Source organism: Ziziphus jujuba, chromosome 7, assembly GCF_031755915.1.
Source record: "Ziziphus jujuba cultivar Dongzao chromosome 7, ASM3175591v1".
Lineage (NCBI taxonomy): Eukaryota > Viridiplantae > Streptophyta > Magnoliopsida > Rosales > Rhamnaceae > Ziziphus > Ziziphus jujuba.
In genome coordinates this window covers 11,626,673-11,644,655 of record NC_083385.1, presented here as the reverse complement: position 1 = coordinate 11,644,655, position 17,983 = coordinate 11,626,673, and the positions used below count along the sequence as shown (strand labels likewise).

Sequence of the window (17,983 nt, the reverse complement as noted above, 5' to 3'; positions counted from 1 at the left end):
AAGTTAGTCACGAACATTATCAACTAGAGCCTAGAAGAATACCGTTTGTCAATGATGATTATCTCGTTGTGAACTCAGCGTTTTATGCTTCTTCTCGCCCTTATATCCTCTATATATAATTCCATTGAAACAGCTTTTGTGAATTGTCTATATAATATATAAATATAACTTGATAAATGAATGATATCACGTATTAAGAACTTTTCAACACGTACATATATGTATAGAAAAGGATGGCCAATGGACGACCCATTAATGTTTCTATATCTTTTATCTTTCAGATATGATCTTTGGATTTTTCTACAATTTGTTAATTTTTATTTATTTATTTATTTTATTTTATTTTTGTCTTCCTTTGAACAGTTAAACAAGTGGAGTGCTATTTCAGCAAACAAAGTGATTGGGATCTAAGTAACCTCAATTAGGAAATGGGTAAAACACCTCTTTATTACCATTTTGGATTTGGTCATCTTGCTAGCTCTCTTTGCTTTAATTAACATTTCAACTTGGGTCTGGTCTTCGATCCTAATCTCTTTCTTGTTGGCAAGCTGTGATTGTGAAACTCAATTTGAAATATCAATATCGTTTTTACATACAGTATTCTTTAGAGAATTAGCACGCCCTTCTATATTGCCACAGAAAGAAAACCTAGCCTCATCCAGTGAAAATAAACCAGATAGCCTATATATGGACCACCACTCAATTTAGTTAATTACAGATGCCATTAATTCGAAGTAGTCTACAGATAGCTGAAAAGGACTGCCATTAAACATAAGGTTTACAAGTTTTTAATAATGGTATATGCGCATCACTTATGTTTGATGAATTAATTCTAAGTTATTCTCTCTCTCTTCTCTTTTTGGTGAATGAATTCTCTTAATTTCTAGATTCTTTCGAGTATATTCGTTCCCATGGCACAGCTGCCTAATTTTTAAGTTGAATTTTACAAATGGTATGTATTTCATTTTATCCAAGAAAAAAATATATAAAGAAAGAAAAATTTGGTAGCTAATTAATATTTCATGAAGGAAAGAAATGAAATAGTAACAAAAAAAGAACTCTTTACATATTTCTATATATGTATATATATATATATATATATATATAAAACATGCATATTTTGTAGCTAGTTTTATTTTCTTCGTATTATTTTTAAAATAAATGTTATATATATATATATATAAATTAGTTTTACGGTACGGACCATATTAAAAATTGATGCATTTTAAAAAAATATATATATATTTTATTGTATATACATACACATCAAAGTCAACGTTTTTTAAAAAAATATCAATTTTAATACAGTCTATATGTTAACGGTTCGTACCATAAAATATTTCTATATATGTATTTCAAAACTCTACATATAGAAAACATGTTCGAAATGATTAATTCGTCTTTTATACTACATATATATGCAATGAACTAATGTTTCCCAAATAAAATTGATATCATATTTGATTGCATGCATCCACTTGTGATAAACAACACATGCATTCATATATACATATATATATATATATATATATATTCGTATGCTTGTCAAATATGTCCCAACGGCTGCACTCAGTCTCCCATATTTCACATGCAAATCCCATGGGATGCAAAGCAGCCTGATGTGTACTCCACGTAATTTACACTTTTTGAGTATATCTATATATATATATATATAGCTACTACAAATTAATGGATTACTTGGTTTTATTGTGACTAGAAACTAGAAATATCTTTATTTTTTATATTTGACATGGTATATAATATTTAGTCCTGGTGACTACATACGACAGTTTAGGTTTCAACTTATTAATTTCAATGTTTATATTTTTTCAAGAAAAAAAAAAAAACTCACTATAAGAAGTTGTTTTTGCATCATATGTAATTAATTAACTAGATGAGTATCATAATTAATTAAATATAGATGATGTCAATCAATATGTTTGTGAAAAATCATTTTAAAGTAAGTGATGGTAGAAATCCAATTTTAGAATTATTGTACGAGAGAATTGTGGTTTGCCATTGGCTGCTCTGGTGAGGCTAACTTACGTACTTAATAGGTATTATGCAAGATATTCCTTATTTCTTGCATATGGTAGAAACTTAATATATGTTGTTGTATCATATTTTACGACAAGTGGCAAAAATTATAGTGCTTAACGTTTGAATTTAAATTTTATAAGAATGCGTCAGTTTTCAGGTTAGACAATATTGTGCATATATAGTATTTTTTATTATATATATATATATATATATATAACCTACAGAATAAGATACCGAGTATAATATATAGCAAAAAACGACATAGTTTAAGGTCTATATATGAAGGCGCTCCCTATAATATATTGAATATTTTGTCATATTAATGAGCAGGCCCTCTCTTATTCAAAGGCTAGAATATTTGGTCTCATCACCAATTTCGGCCTTTTGTGGGTATAAAAAATCTGGCAATATCAAATCCGCAGCCTAATGAAAATAAAAATGTCGCATTCAGAGTTTGACAAAAATTAAAGAAAGAAAGAGACAAAGAAAGAAAAAAAAGTCAATTGAACGAGTGATTAAAATTCCAAAGGTTTGTGCAATATGTATACCACCGCATATTGATCCAGAGGCTTCGTTTACTTTACGCTATCACCAAATATCGTTAATGGGTCCAGGAAAATGAAAGCCAGTCTACATAGATCAATTAATTAACTAATGTTTGCTTCCAAGCAATTAATTAATTTTTTTTTTCCTTAATTCGTAATATCAGCAAAAAAGAAAAAAACCTAGCTTTCATCGTTTCCCATTAGACTATACGAAGAAACTTCTGCAGGTCTTCAATTAAAATTAGTATTAGCTAGAGAGGTTTTCTCAAGTAAATATGTGCATGGTAATATAATCTTTTTTTTTTTTTTTTTAACTATGCGTGAATCGCTAATTAATTAATCGAACCACAGAGTTATATTTGTGTGTTGATTAATTGAATAATTAATTAAATTTCCACAAAGTTTTCTATAAAATTGAAATTTTGAATTGTTTGATTGTTCAAACGTCAACAAATACGAAAACTGGAAAGCTACATTTACAACTTTCTCTACCGGTGGAGAAAGAGAAAATATAAATCAAAGACCATGGAGCCGGTATTGATGACTATAATATATCTATACATATATATATAAATACATTGTCCATAATCCAAGTTAAGATTCAAAATATTCACCAAAAAAGGAAAGAAGTTAAGATTCAAAAAATCTAATCAAAAAAATTTAGGTACAACTAAAGTGAAGAAACGTACTTCATCAATTTAAAAACCCAAAAATGAAAGTGTTTTTTTTTTTTTTTTTTTTTAGAAAAACAAAAAATTGGTTTGGAATTCAAGCAAATTAACTATATAACTTGCGAATGAAGATGTATACATTACTCTTTTGTTAATCAGGGCATTGATGTGGTTAATTGTGTATATATATATATATATATATATGCATATAAAACCAATTAATATAAAATTAATTTCAATATTTTTAAAGTAGTTGGGAAGATTTTTACCTCCTACCTTGTTAATTAACTAATGGTTAGCTAAATTTAAATGAGAATTTTATTAATATGTAATTCACGAGCGATGTTTGCCAAGCGCATGATCCAGCTCCTTTTTTGTTTTCTTCTTCCCTCAACCCTTTTCAAAATTTGACTTTAGAAGAAAATAAAGCAACATAAATTCAATATTGTTTTAAGTTGCTTTTAAATTTCTTGATCAAATAATGAATCATAAATGTATATTATAAATATTTAATATCCATCGTCCCCTTGAAATAATCTAGCTAACCTAGTGATAAAGTCTTGAGTTTGAATCCCTTTTATTTTCGATATTAAAAATGATAAAATTAATAATAAATTTCAAAATAAAACATAATAATAATATTAAAAAAAACACACTTAATGTCATGTTGTGAGACATAATAATAATTAAAAAAACATGTTTAATGTCCCCTTGAAACATGTTTTTTTTATAAAATATTTTCAATTATCTTTTTTATCTTTTATGACAAAATAAAAAGATGTGTATAAAAAATGCTTTTTTATTTTATTCATTTACTCTTTTAGTTATTTTTTTTATACTTTTAATATAATAAACTATTATTATATTATTAAATAACTAATAGTTTTATCATGCGTATTAAAAACTATTGATTTAATATATATTTAGTACTCTTAGTTTTGGTCCAGTATTTTTTAATTTATAACATATTATCAAATTTATAAATTTTTTATTTACATATTTTTATCCAATTTTTTTCATATTTTTAAACAATATAAAAATATATACAATACCATATAAATATTTTTGTCATTCCGTATTTATTTAACTACGACCACAAATACTTTTAGCAATCTAAACTCATTTAATTTCATATACTAATACAGGTAAATATTTTATGAAAGAACTTTTAATGTAGAACTTAATAATAAATTACTTATTATTCAATAAATTAAAGAAGTACTATAGCATGCATTCATTTTAAGTGCCCAAAAAGAAAATATTATACTACAAGGCTTGAAGGATTTATTTATTTTCCTTAAAAAGAAATTAAAGTCTTTTATAATATGATTTTTTAAAAGAAATTAACACCTTTTTTTTCTATCATAAAGATTTTTTAAATCCAAAACATTTGTAGTGTTTCAATAAAAATCATTTTTGAACTTAAAAAATTTGTTTCAAAATTGGAAAAGCTGATTTCTATTTTTTTTTTCTTTTAAAAAAAAACAAAAAAACTAAGATCCAATTTGATTTTGAGTTTAAAAATAGTTTTTGGGTGGTGAGTCAAGTATCCACTCAAAATTCACATTAAAGCCCAAACAATCGAAAGAGTATGAAAAGAATTTATATATTTCTAGAAATTACTTTATAAAACCACAACAAGAACTGGCTGAAAACAAATTAGTTGATAAACAACGACAAAAATGACCAGTCAACCAATACAACAATAATATAATAAATAATAAGAAACAATAAAAGGCAACATAAACCAATCCCAAAGAAGACAAAATAAATAAATCAATTAATTAAATAAAATAAAACCCGATAAAATGGAAGCAAATCCAAATTGCAAAAGTGTTAGGTGAGAAAAAGAGAACTCTCTACCAGCTTGTCCGGCTTTCTTACTGTTGTTTCATACTCTTGCGTCGCCTACTACTAATTCTTCTTCAAATTATTATTAATTTTGTTCTGCTTCATTTTTCTTCTAAATTGAAAAAGTAAAAGTAGAAAGCCACGCGTTCACATTAAAATCCAATCCTAAATCACCCAGCCACCTCCTCTTTCTTTTGTGGAAATGTATTAGAAGCTTCCCACACAGAAATGACCAAGAAAAACAACCACCAATTCTTCCATTAAAAAAAAAAAAAAAAAAAAAAAAGAAAGGAAAGAAAGAAGCCCAACCCAACCCAATCTCTCTCTCTCTCTCTCATCATTTTCTTCAAGAAAGAAAAAGTGTGTTCCTTCTCTCTCGCTCTTATCTATAACCCCTTTGAAAGACGACTTAAAGTGGTGGGTATATTTATCTTTGTTTTCTTTATTTCTCAAAATTTCTAGAACCCACATCGATCAATATCTCTGGCTGCTTCCTCCTTTATAAGACCGACACAGATGAACAGAAAAGAAGAATATTTCAATTGAAAACCGAGGTGAGGGAGATTAATTAAGTTATGGTCTTGGTCTTGCGGATTCCAACTAATCAAAAACTCGTTCTGGTTCGAACTCATGGAAGCCGATAGCTGTATTCCTCCCGTTAACCCTGTTCATTCTCGATTCTTTCTCTCTGGGTTCTATTGCTGGGATTGGGAATTCCTCACTGCTCTCCTCCTTTTTAGTTGTTCCATCTAGAACCCTTTTTACCCACACCATCAATTGGCTCATAATTTCCTCCATCTTTATTTGTTCACAGAATTAGATCATTTTTTTCCTTTTCTTTTTTTGTTATTACTGTAATTCTACTTTTTTTTTTTTTTTTTATTGGGATAGAAAATTTTTTTTCTTTGGTTTTTCTTGGGGTGGGTTGGTGAAGGGTAAAATTGGAAGAAATGGCGCAGAGGTCTGTTCCGGCGCCTTTTTTGACGAAAACGTATCAGTTGGTTGATGATCCCGTCACGGACGATGTGATCTCTTGGAACGAAAACGGCACATCATTTGTCGTTTGGAAGACCGCTGATTTTGCGAGAGATTTGCTCCCCAATTATTTTAAGCACAACAACTTCTCCAGCTTCGTTCGCCAACTCAACACCTATGTGAGTTTTTTTTTTATATTTTCGCTCACTACCTTCGCCTTATATTATCTGCTTTTCCGTTTATTCTTTGCTTTACTGTGAAACTGCGTCGTATTCTGACTCTCTAGATTTCGGAAAATTCGGCTTAGATTTTTTTTCCTTTTTTTTTTTTTTTTTTTGCCCCCTCCTTTCCTATCAATTTAATTTGTTAAATTCAATCATATATCTTTGAAAGATTAGGATTATGTAAACCAATTTTTACCCAAAAAAAAAAAAAAAAAGGATTATGTAAACCAATCTCCTCTTACCTAAACATAAAAACGATTAGGATCGGAAAAAAAAAAAGAACCGATCAACATGAAAAGAAAAAAGTCATTGTCTGAATATGTATATACAAAATGATAACAATAATAAAAAAAAAAAGCCTCCTTTGTGAAGTTGATTGCTTTTATGATTTAATATTTATTTATTTTTTGGTAATTGGATTTATTATTTAATATTATTGTTGGTCATTTACATTTTCGTTAATTAATATTTGTGTTACTTAGCTCTATAAATTTGTTGTAACATTTTCTAAGCAAAAAGAAAGTTGTTGAAAGAGTAAAACGGTCAGTATCACCATCATGGCCTATTTTCCGAAATTCGTACATTGTAATATAATTTTTAGACAATAAGAATATTAAACTGTTGTCAAATTACGACTATTGAAAATTATTTTCAAACATGTTTGTTTTTTCATTTTTTTTATTTATGGTGTACTTTTTAAAAATTTATAAAATATGAATTCTTCTGTTTTTTTAGATATATTAACTGTGAAAATTATTTATTAAATATAAATTTTTATAATTTCACTAGTCACCACCTAGGGATTCCGATACGGAGGAAGAGTCAACAATAAGTATCTGATTGACTAGTGGATACTCGTATTCAAACTACTCCTAATGTACGCTTTTACCCTTTTAATCGGCCATTTTGAGGTAGATGAGGGACAGAAAGGTCTTTTGATAATACATAACATAATTCTCGTACGATAGGACGTAAACCTACTTTTCTCCACGTCAGATATACAGTTGTCCTACGGACCCACAGTAAACTCCTCCAAAAAAGAAAAAAGAAAAAAAATCTAAAAATGACCTTTAAATCTGCGCCGTAGAACGGCGGGTCCCACCTTGTGATTCCGTATCCGAATAATCTGTAGATTGTCTGACCGTCCGTTGAGCCAAAGCCAATACCTTTTGCGTGCGCTGCGTGTTAGTGCTCCGATCCCTGTTCTTCTACTTTCCACTTTCCCTCGATTATTTCTATTTTATCGGCGGAAAATCGACGTGTTCTACAGTATTTAAATAAATAAATAAAATTAAATTTACGGTTTTATTAAAATTAATAATTAATTGTTTTTTTTTTTAAATGTTTCTTTTTCAGGGCTTTCGAAAGGTCGTCCCAGACAAATGGGAATTCGCCAACGACCACTTCCGACGAGGACAAAAGGAGCTCCTCTCGGAAATTCGTCGCCGTAAAACGGCGACAACTTCTCCGGCAAATGGTCAAGCCGGGAAACCCGGCGGCGGTGACTGCCCTTCAAGCCCGTCGAATTCCGGCGAGGACCTGGGGTCCACATCCACGTCATCCCCGGATCCCAAGAACCCAGGGTCGGTGGAGACAGCGGCTGCGATGGTCCAGGTGGCGGGTTTATCGGACGAGAATGAGAAGCTGAAGAAGGACAACGAGATTCTGTCTTCGGAGCTTGCCCAGACGAAGAAACAGTGCGACGAACTGATAGCTTTTCTGACGGAATACATGAAGGTGGGGCCCGATCAGATCAATCGCATCATGAGGCAAGGAAGCTGCGGGTCCACCCGTGATGGATTGGCTGATGATGATGATGATGACGAAAATGGATTTGAAAAAGAAGAAAAAGAAGAAGAGGGTCTGAAACTGTTTGGGGTATGGGTCAAAGGGAACGACAACGACAAAGAGAAGACGACGGTGAAGAAGAAAAGGAGCCGTGAAGAGAAAACAGTAGGGTTCGTTCTGCCCCATGCAAAGGAAATGAAGACCGTGGACTTCCACACACCGTTGATGAAGAGCAGCAAAGTCTGCAACTGAGTCTGATGGATATTTTGCTTGCTAGTCTGCCCAGGGGTAGTATAAAAATGCGGGGGTAAGTATGGGTAAGCTCCATGCACCCTCTGTAACGTCCTTAGATCATTCTGTGTAGAAAAGAAAAGTCATCTGCATGCAATGATAATGATAACGTTTAGTTTTTATTATTACCAGTATTTTAGGGAATAAAAGGGAAAAACTTTGGAGCCGTAAGGTTTATTTTCTTCCTTGTAATTTTTTTTCTCTCTTTTATTTTTATTTTTATTTTGAGTACATTGTTGTTTAGTGGGTAAAATTGGGAAATTGTAATAAGGATTTGATGGTTGGGTTTTTGAACATGTAAAGTACAGGTCTATCAGGACTTTAGAAATTGTGGAAGGTAAAAGATCAAAGGCACATGGGTGTTTTCCTTCCATTTAGAAAAAGTAGTATATCTCGATCAAAATGTTCTCTGTGTCAAATATGCAATTCGGAACTAGATTCAATTTCTATATATTGTAATGTAATGGCAATGTTGTTTGTGCTCCTTTTTCTATTTCCTTGCTTTTTGGAATGGTCATTTCTTAGTGTGAAAGTTATAGTTGATAAAGCTTTTGGGCTGCCCAAAGAACTAAAGAATGATTTTGCCTTTTTTTCAATTTTTCTGGCATGGCTTCATAAACGAGGCACACAGAATGTTGAGAAATCCAGGTTCCCAGAAGAGAGAAATATCATGAATTTGAAAAAGATTCCTCAATATAGCATTTATATTAATCTATATTAATCTATCTCGAATGTTCAGAGTGCCCTACAAAATATACCCAAAAAAATAAAAAAATTGTCCTACAAAATAAATTACCCGTTTCTATAAGTCACAAAAGATCTTCCATGTAAGTAGTACATATAAATCTTCAGAATTGGGCCCCCGTCCCATCTGTTTTTTAAATATCAACACTCATAAGCTATGTGATAGTTCAATTTTCTCCCTCAAAAAAATTCACATTTTGTTCATATTATTTTTAATATAAAAGTGTTTCAATAATTAAATATATATTTAATAAAAAATTAGAAGGTTTACTTTATAAGTTGAAGTGGTGGACGCTGCTAACTACATGTAGTTGGCAAGTAACAATTTATTTTCCACTGGACGTTTGTGCTAAAAATGGAATGGAATATTGGAAGCAAAATAAATAAATAAATAAATAAATAGGGGAAATATCTCAGTAGAAAAAAAGAAAAAAAGAAAAAAACTATCAGTGAGCAAGGTGTGAAACGCTGAATAAAATATCAGGGGCTGGCAAGTACCAGCAATTATGGCTGTTCATTGGTCGATTCAAGTCGGTGAACAATTTTTTTCTGATTCATTGGTTATTTCATCGGCAACTATTTTTTGGATATTGAAAACAAACTGATACTGACCGATCAATGGTCGGTTGGTTTCGCTTGGTGAATCCGCATGATTTATACATATTAATATGCAAGTCTAGCTTCATTGTCGGCTTTCATGGTGTTTCTTTGACTACATATAGGTCGTTTAAAGATAAAAACTCCTCTGCGAACATCTACAACTTCCTGATGTTTAAAGATTCTTTTCGCCGCACTTTCTCTGCTGTAAAAATAATTATTATATTTAAAAAAGTGTAAAAAAAAGGGTACAAATATTTTTGCCCAACCACCTTCCCGTGCCTTTGGGAATAAAAAGTCCAAAATCTCTACCATGATGATCCACCAACATGATGGCGGCAATTACACTGTCCCACGTAATTCCTAAATGAAAATCTAAAAAACTAATACCAACCAACCTAACCCACCCAACTTAATCGTGGTTGGTTTAAAAAAGTTATATTTAATTAAGATTTTAATTAATTTTTATAGAATTAAAAATGTTATGAAGTATCCAATTAAAATTTTTTAAAATTTATAAAAATTATGAATATTTAATTTATATTTTAAAAAATTTTTAAAAAATCAATAAAAATCTTGAAGTATATTGTCAAAATTATAATATTTGATAGATTTTTTTAAAATAAAAGATCACTGTTTATTTTGTTTTTTTACCATATTGGCTTAATAAAGTATTTAAATAAATCTATTAATTTTTTTTTAAATATCGTTATATATCATCAATAATAATTACCATCACGAGTGGATTTGATATTTACATGGCAATTTATATAGCTTTTTTATTTTAAAAGTGAAAAAATGATAAATTAATGAGTAAAAATGCTTAATTTTCTCTGTTCATGTTCCAAAAAAAATTTGGTTCTTCTCTTAGTTCCTCTCTCTCTCTCTCTCTCTCTCTCTCTCTCTCTCTCTCTCTCTCTCTCTCTCTCTCTCTCTCTCTCTCTCTCTCTCTCTCTCTCTCTCTCTCTCTCTCTCTCTCTCGATGTAAAACAACATTATAGAATCGAAGGCCTTTTTTTTTATGAAATAGATTCCAAGGGTTTGATAAAATTAATAATAAAAATAATAATAACAAAGATTAAAAAGGTATGATTATTATAATTGCGATTGAAACAAAGTTTGAAATATGTGGAATGCACAAAGTTAGTTTTCCTGGTAAAAGTTAAAAGAAAGATACTGTACAAATCCCATTTCTCTTAAAAAAAAAAATGAAAATTTTTATTATGATTTTGGGTAACCTGAACAAGCGATTAAAAAAACAGAGCACTTCATTTGATTTAAAAAAGATAAAACCTTAATTTTCATAATTTGATCTCATTAAAACTTATATAATTAACATCAACCTATATCACATTGACCTACAATTCTACATATACAAAAAGAAAAAATAAAAACAAAAAGCCATTACACTTTTCTACGATTCCCAAATGTGGGAACAACTTTTTGGGAGCAACTTTTTGGTAACTAACCCATCAATACTTCCCTTCTACAATTTGAACTCACTAATAAATCCCTAGCGCTTTTTTCAAACAAGTTCAATTAGTTAGGAGATAAAAGAAATAACAATGGCGATGAACAACTATCAGAAAGAAAAAAAAATTAAAAAAATAGATGGTATAGAGAGAGAGAGAGAGAGAGAGATCGAACAAGAAAACAAGAATAAATCTGTAAAGTTTCAAGGAAGAGATTGTAAATGTCTGGTAATTTAATCTCCATTAACTTTATAAGAGAAGAAGATCCGAGATGGCTTTATTTCTTATTTGTTATTTGCTATTTTTATTTTTTTTATTTTTTTTATTTTATGTTTAAACATTTAAATTGCCTAATATATATAATTTTTTTTTTGAGTTGTCTATTTTTTTGATAATCTAATTTTGATAAAGCAAATACATATACTCTAAATATTAAAAAAAAAACCTTTAAATTGATAAATAAATTTTAAAAGACTTAAAAGTTGCCACATTATTTACTATATTATTTAATAAATAAATTTAATGAACATTTTAATAATTTTAGTATTATTAATTTTTAAATATTATTTTGTAGCATCTTTATTTTATACTTTTAAATTTCAATCCGTTGAAATTAATTAAATTCATAAGAATATTAACAAAATATATATAAAAAAAAGTTACTTTATTATTTATAAAAATTACAAGATTTTGTTTCAGTTAACCATTTGTTTTTTTAACCAATGTGTTTATTTTAAAAACACTTTTTAATAAAGAAAAATACAACAATTTTTTTTTTTTAATATATACATATTTCAAAGTGCAATATATTAACTATGTGTTTTTTTTTTTTTTTTTTTTTTGTGGGGTGAAAGTCTTAAATCTTAATAGCTATGACAGAGAAGAGAGAGGCTGTCGGCTGTGGAGATGGAGACAGTGGCTTTCTGGCTTCTGAGATCAGATCCGCATTTGTTTTTTATTCTTGTTATCAAAAGAAATGTCTCATAATTATTTAATACTAAAAAAATTATAAAATAATTATGAATTTCCACAATTAATTTCTTTTTACAATATATATTATGTTTATAAGTCAACAAAAACATATCAAAATTTTTTAAAATGAAAATACATAAAAATCTAAAAAAACAAAACTTTCATAACTCTGAAAAAGTCTCTTAATATAAAAATCTATAGAAGTGTATCAGAGCAATAATGTAGGGTCCACTAAACTCCAAAAAACTTTACAAAAACATGCAAAACTCAATCATTTCAGAACAAACTATTAAAAATCTTTTAAAATCCAAATTAAATAGGCCCAATCCAACGCAATTCCCCAACTCCACCAAACCACTATTACTCACTCAAGAAAGCAGGTCCACCATTTATTCACAGTATAAAGTTGGCATTTCTTTCAGACTCACAAATCAAAGTTGAAGATGCAGAGCAGATTGATTTTGTATTAGACAAAATTCGGTCCGCCTGTTTTTCTGGTTTTTCCGGGTTTCATGCACACTGCCACCTTGAATGAAGTAATGGCTGTCAGCTTCTGCAACTTCTTTCACTCTTCCTTCTCTTCTTTTTCTTCTTCTAAACCATATTCCTTGACCTCTGCTTGTCCTTTACCACCATCGAGAACATCAAGGCTCTCAAGGCCTCGAATCTCAGCCTCATCAACATCATCCCCCATTATGGAGTTCCCTTACATGTCACCCCCTCACAGGTGATAGAGCTTTGTAAATATTGTAACCACTCTTGTGCTTATCTGTTGTAACTCCCTCTCAACTGTTTACGTGATACCACTTATCACGTGTACAAGTTAGTAATTTGCTTCCTGTATTTAAACACTATTTCATTCTTTCCAAAATCCTCTGTTTCACGTTCAACAGGAACCTCATGGTGGATCTTTTATCGACGGTTGAGACCCGCCTTGACTCTCACCTCTTACCTTCTACTCTCCCACCTGATGTTCAGAGCTTCCAGAATCGGAGTGGCACCCCCCATGGTTCTCTTTACATCAGATCAGGCCACGACTCGTCCCCGGTAATTTTCCCTCACTTTCTCTACCTTTTTTTTTTTATTGTTGAATGTAATTAGTGCAATCCGAAGTTATATCAATCTACTATGCTGTGTGATCAAATGGTTAAACATATTTACTAGGACGTTAATTATTCAAAATTTGTACTAATTTTGGTGTAAAATATGGTGTCAGATTGATTTTATATTAGGCAGTTGGCTGCACAGCGAGCTGCCAACAGGAGGAGCAATAAACATAACAAGCCTATCATCGTATCTAAGCTCTACCACAGATGCACCAAATTTCTTCATCGACATCATACAGAGCAGTCCCACATCGCTGATCCTCATCCTTGATCTGCCTCCAAGAAAAGACCTTGCCTTCCATCCTGACTACCTTCAGACATTCTATGAAGACACCAAGTTGGATGCTCCCAGACAAACTCTTGAGAGAATTCCTGAGGTCAAACCTTACTTCTGATCTTCCTTATGGATCCGATCCTTTTTTCCCCCACTGCAATTACTGTTCGAATTGAAGCCGACGCAGGTGGTTCCGGACGTTTGGAGGAGATTATAAAACAACATTTGGATCCAGTTGCAAAACAAGTGCTGGGTATATGGTTGGATCAATGTGCATGTGGAAAGAGACAAGTGGTAGAGACTCAGAGTGCTCATCTTCAAAATAGACATAAGTTGGTCAAGAGCAAAAGTATTGAGGTTGATTTGGGCTCCAACTTTCCAAGGTTGTTTAGAAGAGAAACAGCTGACCGAGTTCTTGGCACCATACGAGAAATCTTTTCCATATGATATGCTTGATATGTTACAGTTTACGTCCTTAAATTCCAAACTTAATGGAAAAAGAGGCTTTTAGCTGCCCATGATAACGAGATGTTCTAAAATACCAAATTTTAAGATCATCTTCAGTCAGAATTCACAAATAGCTGCCGATGCTTTATTTTCGCATTGAAATTTTAATTTCGTATGTCTTTGATAAGCACATCATGTCTACGTGATGAAAAAAAAAAAATATTTCCTGCCCCTGTTTTCCTTTACTCATGTTTTCAATTACCCCAATTAACAACTCAATCGATCAAGGAATCAAATATTAGTTGTTTTGTTTGCCAAATTCTCTTCAGTTTGTATCCATATAAGACTAATGAGTTTGTACACAATGTGGTCCAAGTAGATGGTTCCCAATTAACTTCCATATTCATCATACAACATATATAAATGTATTTCAAACGCAATAGCTTGTCTTCTCTATAGATCATAACACAATGTGAAAAGTTGTGTGTGTATGTGTTTTTTTTTGTTTTTTTTCCTTCTATAAATTAATATAACAGCTGTAGCTGTTTAGGAGCGCTAGAAACTAAAAAACAGTGTTCGTGCAGGAGATCACATGCTTAATGTGACGATCCGCACCTTTGGAATGACCTAGTGACATTTTTATAAATATTTATAGGTCGGGATCTTCGATTTCGGGCCGTGGGAATCTCTTAAGAATGTCACTAGGATGGTGCATGTTGAATAGCAGGTCAAGATATGAAGGTTTGCTAGAGAAAATCCCATTATAATTCCTTGCACAAAGTAATATCTGTTGCTGCCAGAAAGGAAATGATTAAATAAGCTCTTTAGGAGGGTGGTCCATGTCTGGCTCTCCACGGCCCCTGGTTCCGGCTTCGAACTTGGGCTAAGCGAGCCTCCCATGGGCGACGGCAAGCCATGGGACGGACATAAAGTGCCACGAAGATAGGCTTATGTCTCCGAGGGACAGGGAGTCCCGACGACAGTACCGGTAGGCATTACGAGCTGGTTATTGCACGTCACTCCTATGCCAGAGGCTGAGTGTAGCATTCGCTATGCTATTTCTTATCGGCTATACCAAGAACATACGTAGGCCTTTGTTACAAGGTTGTGGCAAATGTGTCAGTGAGCGGGGGCTTGGGTTCTACCTCGCTCAAGAGTGTTGGAAGCTAAATCGGCACGGACGGGGCGACACCGTGCCATCCGGTGGCTATCGTATGTGGGCTTTCGATCTTGTGTTGCTACCTTGGGTGGCATGTTGGCACGATGCTGGTGTGCATGCTCTAGGATCGTATGTTATTCGGGATGCGCATGGACCAAGGCCCGAATGGAGAATTTGGTTACTAGCTAGATCTTGACACAAGGTTGAGCAGCAAGCTACCGAGTGGGCATGAGGCCATCGGACTAGCGTGTTGGGTGGCAAGAGCTTTAATGACTATGAGAACCAATAGATGGGGTGAGCGTCTAGGCTATTAGCCATGATATCGGAAAGCAATCATAGTTGCCTATGCGCGAGATTCGCAAAAGTAGTTCTCGTTAGTGAACCTCAGGAGCGTACAATTGGTATCAGAGGGGTTGACATATGAACTCGAATAGGGAGAAAACTGGCCTTGACTAGAAAATTTTGACACTGCACTGTCTATTTTTGCTGCATAAAATGTAGGACTGTGACACTTAACTTAAATACCTTGCCTTCAGGCCACCTAAAGACAGTCCATTGTGGAGCCGAGAGAGTGACTCATGCCCATCTCATAATTTTTATTTATTTTTCATGAGCCCATTACATAATATCTACTTTGCTTTTTTTTTTTTCTTTTTCTTTTTCTTTTTTACCTAAACAGAAAAATTAAATAAACTTCATATATACGATTTCTAAGCTAACAAGCTTCTATTAAAATAATAATAATAATAATAATAATAATAATTAATCTTCGTTCTCTGTTCTCATTTGTTGGACTTTTTCATCCTCATCTGCAGGTATGCGTGGCCTTGGTAGTTTTGGACTATTGCATTAAAATTAAATTTATTATTATAATTGAGACTATTATCTTCAAACATGTTTGTTTTATTCTATGGTGTACTCTTAAAAATGGTAAGATATGAATTCTTCTGTTTCGATTATATAATATTGATTAATTTACCAAGAAAAACAAATATATTAAGTATGGAAGATTATTTATCATTTTTCATTGAAAAAATGATAGAAAAATATTTATTAAATTTTTTTGTAACATACTTTAAATGTCATTTAACTAGTCGATTGCAGAAAAAGTCAGCGATATCATTGATATTTCGTCGAGATTATCGAATATCTATGACCATCGACACTGATAGAGAAGGAAATAAATATCTATTAGAGGTATCATGGAAATATCAACGTTGTCATAAAATATCACCATTGCCGGTTGTAATCAGTGGAAATCACATAATAAATGTGGAAATTAATAGAAATTTCGATTGTCTAGCTTTTCGATATATCGCCGATAATTGTGGAAATGGCTAGAAGCTTAGAAACACTCAGAGAAGCCATTATTGATGGAAAAAAACAGAGAGCTAGGCAAAATGAGCAAGAGGTTTGGGTCTGATCTATACTTTGCTTAGACTTTGGAGAGGATTGGAAGAGAGAGCACGTGAGCACAGAAATAGACTTCACATGGCGGTGGAGACTGGAGACAAATATTGGGTGACAACTGTGGTCCATCAATGTTTCAATTAATGCATGACTTGGTTTTCGTGTACCCCTCTCACAGTCTCTCTCGATGTCCTTTTTCTTTACAAGTGTACGGACCTTGTAAAAGAATAAAAAGTTTAAAAAATAAATAAATAATATTCAAATTTATCAATAAAAAAAAAAAAAAAACCCTTTCACCAATAAAAAGTCCAATTATATATATATATATATATATATATTTTGGACTCATAATATCTACCAATCCAATGAATTGTATCATATGGGCTCGAGATTGAATTGATCCATTAAATTTTTTATTTTGGGTTTCACTGTATTGCTCGAAACTAGAATAAATTGGTCTAGATATCCTTTTCATTGGTCCGTTGGAAAAGGTAGCAACTTTAATGTTTAAGTTGCATATTTAAAAAAAAAAAAAAAGTTGTACAATATAATACCATTGCAAAAGGAAAAGGAAGTTGCATATTTTAATACAAAAACGAAATTAATATTTCAAAAAAATAGAAAATAGTTATTATTTTTAATATGGCTAGAAATATTGCATTATAATGCAAGTTAGATGAGGTCTAATTTAAATGTAAATTGATATTATTAATGTATTATAAATTATATTTAAAAATTTCATATATTTTAGTATAATTTATTAAAATTTTATATTTTAGTACTAATAAATACTGTATATTTTATTTAAAATAATTTTTAATATTTATAAATTATTTTGTTATTATTATATTATAATTAATATATTTTTATATATAAAAATTTATATTTTAAATTAAATATTTATAAATTTTATAATTTTATCTATATTTTCATTAATATTGATATTTTTAGATATTTTTATAAAATTATATTTTTAATATTTTTAAATATTTGTATTGAAATCCATATTTTCAATTACCATATGGAAGAAGGGCGAGCGACAAGCATCCCACAGACCAGTGTCTACTCATATTCAACTACACATATGTACGGTTTTACCCTCTGTCTTTTACTATCCAATTTGAGGTAGCTCAGGGCGAAAAATGTCTTTTGATTCTACATAATTCTCTTCTAACGACAGGTGGTACACGTGACCACGTCAGACCCACAGCTGTCGTACGGACGCAGAGTAAAATCCACCAAAACATCGCCTCCTTCAAATCTGGGCCGTAGAGCTGCGGGTCCCGCTGTTCTGATTCCGTATGCCCAATAATCTCAACATTGTCCGCACCGTTCGTTCGGCCAAGCCAACACCTTTTGCGTGCGTTGCGTGTTAGCGCGCACCGATCGCCATTCTACTTTCCATGTCGCCCGATTA

General features: G+C 31.5%; 1 protein-coding gene and 1 pseudogene across 1 annotated transcript; both read left to right on the top strand.

Moving 5' to 3' along the window:
* The first annotated feature begins 5,355 nt into the window (after positions 1 to 5,355).
* LOC107424801 (heat shock factor protein HSF24) lies at positions 5,356 to 8,870 on the top strand. Its single transcript, XM_016034662.4, has 2 exons — positions 5,356 to 6,261; positions 7,663 to 8,870. Exons 1-2 carry the CDS (start codon positions 6,058 to 6,060, stop codon positions 8,344 to 8,346), a joined length of 888 nt encoding a protein of 295 aa, XP_015890148.2. The 5' UTR covers positions 5,356 to 6,057; the 3' UTR covers positions 8,347 to 8,870.
* Positions 8,871 to 12,865: 3,995 nt separating this feature from the next.
* On the top strand, positions 12,866 to 14,029 carry LOC125420360 (red chlorophyll catabolite reductase, chloroplastic-like; annotated as a pseudogene).
* Positions 14,030 to 17,983: the final 3,954 nt, after the last annotated feature.

Excerpts from the sequence above, each read along its gene's own strand:
- LOC107424801 (XM_016034662.4), top strand. The coding sequence starts at position 6,058 with ATGGCGCAGAGGTCTGTTCCGGCGCCTTTTTTGACGAAAACGTATCAG. Across the intron at positions 6,262-7,662 it reads TTCGCCAACTCAACACCTAT|GGCTTTCGAAAGGTCGTCCC; the intron begins GTGAGTTTTTTT and ends TTTCTTTTTCAG.